At 40.6% G+C, this 7,959-nt stretch overlaps 1 protein-coding gene across 1 annotated transcript in view; it reads right to left on the bottom strand.

Moving 5' to 3' along the window:
• The window catches only part of LOC104512304 (protein unc-79 homolog), a 12,637-nt gene that overhangs the window by 1,050 nt on the left and 3,628 nt on the right, over positions 1–7,959 (bottom strand). The window contains exons 4-5 of the mRNA XM_010155225.1: positions 5,831–5,908; positions 199–240 (exon numbers count right to left, since the gene is read on the bottom strand). Of these exons, the coding sequence (XP_010153527.1) occupies positions 199–240; positions 5,831–5,908 (120 nt within the window). The remainder of the gene's footprint in view (positions 1–198; positions 241–5,830; positions 5,909–7,959) is intronic.

The raw sequence follows: 7,959 nt of genomic DNA, 5'->3' as shown, positions 1-7,959 counted from the left end.
GAAAGAGAGCAGTACTGATCACAGGAAAAGTAACTTAGCTGATGATACGCTGCGTGTGCTCACACCTGACACCTGTGCTGAGCCATCCAGTGCATCTGGATATGCTATAATGACCTATTTTCAGAGAGTTTGGAGACTGCAACTAGTAATCTTATTTCCAGAAGTTACAGAAAGGGTAAGGCACTATAAAAAACTTACCTTTAGATTCGACTGTATCATTGGCAACCACATTGGTATGAGCTGTAAGAAGAGACATATTTTGTTATTATACAATTGACTGCAAACATGCTCCGGTTCCTGTGAGACAGAGAAGGTTGTATCTAATGCATTTAGCTGTCTGAATAGACATTGCCTGAACCACAAAACTGAAAATGTGGTTATTTTTCAGTGATGCACATGTTTTGGGCAGGTAACTCTCAGAGGTAAAGAAGTCAGCTTCCCTTGTTTGTAGTTTGCTGAATGACCAGGAGCAGTCACTGCTCTCCTGTTCAGGGCAATGATGAGAGTACAGAATAAAAACTTGTTAAAAGGAAATCACTTCTTACTTTCCTTCTGAGGGTGTTTCTGTATGTGCAATACTGGAATAAATACAGTAAACATTCCACATGGCAAGGTATACATCAAGAGCTGAAACAAAACATGCAGCAGAAGTTCCTCATAATAGGCCAGATATTTAAATGGTAACGAGCATTTTATAAGCCACTAGTCACACCAGTCCTTTGCTGCAGAATGTAACCTGTAGGCCTGGGAGCACAGGTAAAAACTCTAACTATCCAGAACAACAAGGCAAGGAGGTCTGTGAATCTGTCACCCATGACTGGACTGATAAGTATTACAGTCTCCTGCTCTACAGAGAACTTTTATTCCTGGTTCAGTATAACATGACAAGCTTATGGAAGACAGAGAGGAATTTCTAGCAAAAGTATTCATGTTCTCCAATATTAATTTAACCACTGAGGTTATTGTTCTAAAATGTTCCTCCAAATGACATTAAAATCTGCAATTTGCCAATTACACTACCAGGAGCTGCAAGTTAAACCTAATCACTATTGACAGCATTAGATGAAGTGCTGTTTCCTTTGTGCAAGGAACGATAATTGTTTCAATTTCAGTGCTGTTTTGGTGGAGAATCATATGCAGCTCTGTCAGGACTGATTACTTAGTCTACCACATGAAGAACCATATTCAAACCTCAGCATTTACAGACAGATAAATGCCAAAATAGGTGGAATGCAGCCAGATGCTGCAAGTTCCTTCCCTGGGCTCTCGCACTAATGAAGTACTTAGTAAGATCCAGTGACTGCAAGCCCTGATGTGGTTTTTAGAGAGAAGGGAACAGGTAAGCACACTCAGAAGTCATGTTCCATGCCCCACTACAATCAACAAAACGCCACTGCAAATTTCATCCAGCATTAATGAAGTTCCTACGGAGGTAGCCAATGGTCATAGGACGGGTGTCAGAAGTACATCAAGAAGGAGGGAAGCCAGGCAGAAAACTCAGGGTACCCCTCTGCATCTGAACCAATTCACTGGACATCTTTTACAGTCAGCTGACGGAATCAAGCACTTCTAACATCCTGTTCATCTTGTCCTGAAGCAGGTATCTAAAACAGATCAAGATGAATCATGCCCAAAAATACCTGCTTATCTCCACTGACCATAAAGGCCACACACAGCAACAAGCTCATACTGATATCTACGCTGTAGAGGTCTACGGTTAGATACAGATCGTTGTCCTCCAGCACCACTTCTGTCTTCCAGGGTCTGGACACATTTAGGGAAACAAAACATTCTGCTGCAGGCACAAGCAAGCAAACCGTCCACTCCTACAGCTGCCACTTAGATAAATGAGAGGAGACAACATTTTTATTGAAGCACTTGAGTTTTATTACCTAATCCCCAGCTAGCCTTTTCTTCGCAAAGGAAGAATACATACAGCTAGTTAGAAAGAACAGCTGGAAGAAGAGACTGCTGTCAGACACTGTCAATTTTTTTGAGTTTATATTTTCAACAGAATTATGTTGATTCCAGTGCAAGTTTTGATGGAAACCAGGCTGGAGAACAGGCCACTGTGCTTTTCTGGCTCCCCAACTCAGCTGCCTGCCCAGTTCTCTAGAATTCTACCCATCAGCTGCTGGAGCTGCATAAACCCCCTGCATCTCTGGAGAAGATGCTGTGGTTTGCTGAGCTGCTCCCTTCACTACTGTAGGCTCCCAAATTCCTCAGACATACATCTGATGGTCCGACAGACAGCTGTGATCCGCAAAGAGCTAGTCTCCATCATCAATGGCTGTCCTAGGGTGGCTATTTTCCCAGTTCCTTTGACACAGAAAAACAGGAGAAAAGGTGAACACTTTCATTGCAGCCCTCCTATAGCAGAATGGAAATTTCCATCAGAGGAAGATATAATGAATTAAATATGGATGTGATTATGTGTGCATCTGCGTAAGTGTGTGTGCATATACATATATATCGCTCCAAATTAGAAAGAAAAATAAATACATAATGGTTTAATTGTTTTCACAGGAACGAAACTCTGTTTTCCATTCCAGATTGGTAAAGACAGTCTAATATCAGGTCCAAAAAAAATCCCCTGAGAATACTGGGAATTCCTCAAAGTCTCTAGGAAGCAACCAAGATGTGTCTCAGTGCTATCAGCCTGGGTTTAATTTAATAGCAGAGGCCAACACAATACCAGGAGTAGGAAAGTTCACAGCAGCCACACAAGGAGGAGATAAAGGAGTGCTTGACTCAAGCATAACGCAAGCTCTTCCTTCAGTGAAGGAGAGCTGAATTGTTTACATCCTCTCTCTCTCTCTCATTTTAGGACATATTTTCCCCTCAATTGTCATATTGAAAATGGCCACCTAACATAGCAATCCCATAAACCGCCTGGCGTCATGTGACATGCACCACCTTCTCACTGTGGTGTATTAAAAATATGTGCATGTTAAACCATAGAACAATAGAATGGTTTGGGTTGGAACGGACCTTAAAGATCATCTAGTTCCAAACTCCCTGCCATGGGCAGGGACACCTTGCAATAGACCAGGTTGCTCAAAGCCTCATCCAGCCTAGCCTTGAACACTTCCAGGGATGTGGCATCCACAGCCTCTCTGGGCAACCTGTTCCAGTGCTTCACTATCCCGTCTGGGAAGAACTTCTTCCTGCTATCTAAATCTCCCCACTTTCAATTGAAACCTGTTACCCCTTGTCCTATCACTACAGGCCCTTGTAAAAGGGCCTCTCCCAGCTTCATTGTAGGCCCTTCAGGTACTGGAAGGTGCTATAAGGTGTCCCCAGAGCCTTCTCTTCTCTGGGCTGAACAAGCCCAACTCTCTCAGCCTTTCATCATAGGAGAGGTGCTCCAGCCCTCCGAGCATCTTTGTGGCCCTCTTCTGTGCAGCACCTTATTCCTTAAGTGGAATAAAAGACACTGCAGTAAATAAAACTACATGAGTGATAAATGGTCAGGATTTATCAGTGCTACTGTGCTCAGTTCCAAGAGAAGGTCATTGGGAGTTATTAATTTTGCTGAATGAATCTCTAAAAGAGTGTTAAGAAGTTCTGTTTAAAAAACTCTCTCTCACTACACTATATCCTTTCCTTTGGCAAAAACTAAACCTTGTTTGAAATACGAATGCCTAAAAAAATGTAAAGCTTTAAAGCACAGGATAAAATTACTTCATTATCAAAAGGCAGGGCAATAAAAGAATGTCTATAATGAAGCAAGCTACCAAAAAGCTGACCAGTCAATTAATATTAAAAAATTGTTACCCTTGCAGACCTCTGAAGTAGGAGTAACAAAGCTGAGATCCTCTTCACAGTCACTGAAGAAGAGGCAGTCTCAAAATATATCTTTTTTTAATTATAGTGATGCCACTCACTCACTGGTTCCTGTGTGAATAAGCTTTACACTTCTGCCTCTTTGAAAATTTAGCACCTTAACACTGCATTTCACAGGTTTATGAGCTTGATTTTGTAGTAACAATGTTCTTTTAACCTGACTTAGCATATTATTGAAATATACTCTCCAACATAACACCCTGAAAGCATTCATTTGAATTGTGACAGGAATTTGGCCCTGAAGGACTCTCTTTTCACAGCTTTAAAGCCATTCTTCATCCTTGTCAAATTCTGGACATCCTGGATTGGCTGAAAGAGAAGCCCATATGTCTTCCAGGGACAGCCATGAACACTTTAACATCCCATAGTGACAGAGTTTCTGTAGCGAATCAAATCATTACTGACTATAAATGTGTATTTTCAAAATGAGTGTGAATACCTTCATGCCAGTTGACATCAAGAGCTTCAATTTTAGCTACTTGTTTTTCAATTTCTACTTGACTATAAAAGACTGGGGTAAAACAACACTCAGAAGTTTCCTTTAAGGCAACAGAAGAACTATATAAACCAACATATTTGTTGTGGTTTAACTCCAGTGAGCAACTAACCACCACACAGCTGCTTTCCCACATTCCCCCTCCCACAGTGGGACGAGGGACAGAATCAGAGGAGAAGGTAAGAAAACCCATGGCTTGAGATAGGAACAGTGTTAATACTTGAAAATAAATGAAATAAAATAATACTAATACTACTACTACATAATGAAAATAATAGTACTAATAATGATAATATTTAATGAGAAGGAAAACAGCAATGAAAAAAAATCCTAAGTGATACAACTGCTCACCACCTTCTGACCAATGCCCAGCCTGTTCCCAAGAAGTGAGAGAGACAGCCCCTGGCCAACTTCCCCCAGCTTATATACTGAGCATGACATTTTATGGCATGAAATAACCCCTTGGTCAGTTTGGTACAGCTGTCCTGGCTGTGTCCCTACCAGGCTGTTGTAGAGAAGAAGCTGGGAACACAGGTCAGAATGAGAAAATGAAACAGTGCTTGGCTTAATGTAAACAGTGTTTGGTAACAACTAAAAACATCAGTGTGTTATCAACATTCTTCTCAGCACAAATCCAAAACATAGCCTCATAGTAACTACTGCGAAGAAAATTAACTCTGTCCCAACCAAAACCAGCACAACATTTCAGTTAAATTCAGAGTGCATTTAACTACTTGGTTAGCTGATATTTTATGTAAAAACTCCCTTCGGATTAATGTAGTGGTAAAACATGTAAGAAAGGCTAGTAAAATTGAGTTGTGCTTGTGAGGATACCCTAAGCCTTTGGGGATCTGTTCTAAAAACACTGTGGTGACCCACAATAGACTGACCACTGATTTCAAAAAAAACAATTTAACATGAACAAGGCATGCAGGATTTGATCCTCTAACCAAAGAATACCCTGTTATATATCATAGGGGAGGAAGATTCACTATCAAATAATATTTGACTAAGTCAGACATGTAGGCATATAATAACAAAAAAACCATCGTGGCACAAAGCTTTCACGATCAACCTAAAGGAATGTGAGGATCAGAACACTGAGGTGATCTGCAAAGGATCTATCATGATTAAAAGCTACAGAATGGCTGAAAATTCAGTCAGTACCTGAAGGTTCTCACAGACAGTGACACCAGTTGTGTCTACTAGAGGAATAAGACCATTGCAGCAATCAAAGAAGGAAGTAGATCAGACATTAATTTTAATAAAATCAGGAGACTTTGGATTTGATATTATGATCTAGTCTTACTTCTTAACAGATTTTATTTTTTCTTATGCTCTACTAGGTTTTATTTCTGCATTAACATTCAATCTCAGCTTCTTCCACTTTCCTTATTGAGCGGGAGAGTAAGCAGTGGACATTATGCGTAGAAAACACAATAGACAGGCAACATCATTAACTAAATAGTCATGGTGTGGTATGCCTACCTTTACAAAGATTGTAGAGTTGCATTCCTGTAAGGCCTCCATTAAACTAATCACATGCAGGCACACCATTTCCACCATCTTAAAAAAAAAATCAAGCATAAAACCAAATTAGTCTCCAGCATAGCAGTCTAGTAAGGTAAGCCAATAGTCTCTAGGAAGAATCTTCCTGTATTTGCTTGGCAGTTATACTGAATCACTAGATGTGCATCTATTAATCACTGACATACAAGATTAAATGTTACACGAGCACGTAAGGGACATTTTTCTTTATTTAGTTTTCCCCTGATGTGGCAACACCTATCTGTTAAATCTTTCAAAGTGCATGATGTATTTTAATTCGTACCACACATCAAAACAAGTTGCCTTTAGCTTTGTTCTTTTCAGACATCATAAATCCTTTTACATGCCTCTGCTGTGTCGTTCTTATCAGTCAATGTGTCAGAAATTGATATTTTTATTAACTGAATCTTTGAAAATTAACATACCCACAAAAACAGTCTTTCCCCCAAACATCAGAAGACAATTTATTGTTTTAAACTGGTAGATAGTCCATTATTCTTTTATTTTGTACCATAAACTATGACAGATGCAAATATCAGTTATTTGGTAGTAGACCACATTTCATGTTTTATATTGTGTAAATTCATAGGTACAAGACAAATTCCCTGAGCCAGCAGTGAGTATTTACAGTGCCTGTCCAAACCATGTGTAAATTCCCCTCGACAATAATAAACTTAGCTTTTATGTAGTGCTTTTCATCTTCAAAGCGTTTTACAAACACTAACTAATTAACATCACAACACCCCTGTGAGACGTGTGAGTATTATTATCTGCATTTCACAGAGCAATAGCTGAGGCAGAGAGTTTAATAGCTTGAACTAAAGCCACATAATGAGACACTTTCAGATTAAGGACTGGAACTTGGGACTTCCAGGTCATATTCTTGTCCTACAGCTTGACAAGAAGCCTTTGTGTCTGACAAAACAACTGGCTAGCTAGAAGCATTATGCACATTTCCCGTTCATTCAAGTAGAGCTTCATGCACTACTGTTCCCAACAGTGGCTTGAAAACCACAGAGACCTCACTAGATCTCAGAGGCTAAAAAATCATTTAAAGACAACTTTAGGTGGTCCTTGCCTGATGTGGGCAAGATATGAGGGAAAAATAAGTGGTTCAAAGATATTCAAGTGCCGCCCATGCAATTCCAATTGAAAGGGCAAAGGTCCATACCTGCCTAGGGTGGAAGATACTTCACATGAGGAAAGGGGAATTACATAAAATAGTTTCCATATAGACAGTAGGTCTATATTTAAAAAAGAAAAAAAAAAAAACCCAACCAAACAACGAATGAAAATCCCAAACCTTAAGAGCACCTGACTTAGAGGACTGGGCCATGGATAAAGATATTTCTCACTCAAAGCTAATATCAGGTTCTCCAGAGCCAGAGCTACTAGTAACCATCACGGTTAAAGTTAGAAGTTTTGCCAGTCATGACAGACTTGTTCATGACTTTCTGGGAAGTGGCAAACACAGCACGTCTCGTCCATCAGAAGCAAGCTCTCAACCCTAAGTCTGCAGGCACAGAGAACCATTAGTCAGTGGGAAGCACAGGTAGCACCTATGAGAATGTTGCTGGAACCCCCCTGGGTTCTTACTGTAGCAAACCGCTCCAGCCACAGTGAGTAGTTGAGGTAAATAAATTCCAGAAAATGGTATGGATGATTTCTGGAGGCCAGGTTTCCACCAAAGATGTTATATCACTCCCCTCCTCAGATGGGCAGGGGAGAGAAAGTATAACAAAAGGCTCATGTGGAGGACAGGGAGGGATCACTCCCAGTTACCATCATGGGCAAAACCAGACTCAACTAGCGAAAAGAATTAATTTATCATCAATCAAATCAGCGTAGGATAATAAGAAATAAAAACTAAATCTTAAAAAGAAAACATTCCCCCTACCCCTCCCTTCTTCACAGGCTCAGCTTTGCTCCCAATTTCACCACCTCCTCCCCCCAAGCAGCGCAGGGGGATGGGGAATGGGTGTTGCTGTCTGTTATCACGTCGTTGCTGCTGCTGCTCCCTTCTCATGGGGGAGGGATCCTCACACTCTGCCCCTACTCCAGCCTGGGAT

The sequence above is a fragment of the Eurypyga helias genome, unplaced genomic scaffold (assembly GCF_000690775.1).
Source record: "Eurypyga helias isolate BGI_N326 unplaced genomic scaffold, ASM69077v1 scaffold8927, whole genome shotgun sequence".
In the NCBI taxonomy this organism is placed as follows: domain Eukaryota; kingdom Metazoa; phylum Chordata; class Aves; order Eurypygiformes; family Eurypygidae; genus Eurypyga; species Eurypyga helias.
The sequence above is the reverse complement of the archived record's forward strand: the minus strand, read 5'-3'. Positions and strand labels throughout refer to the sequence as shown.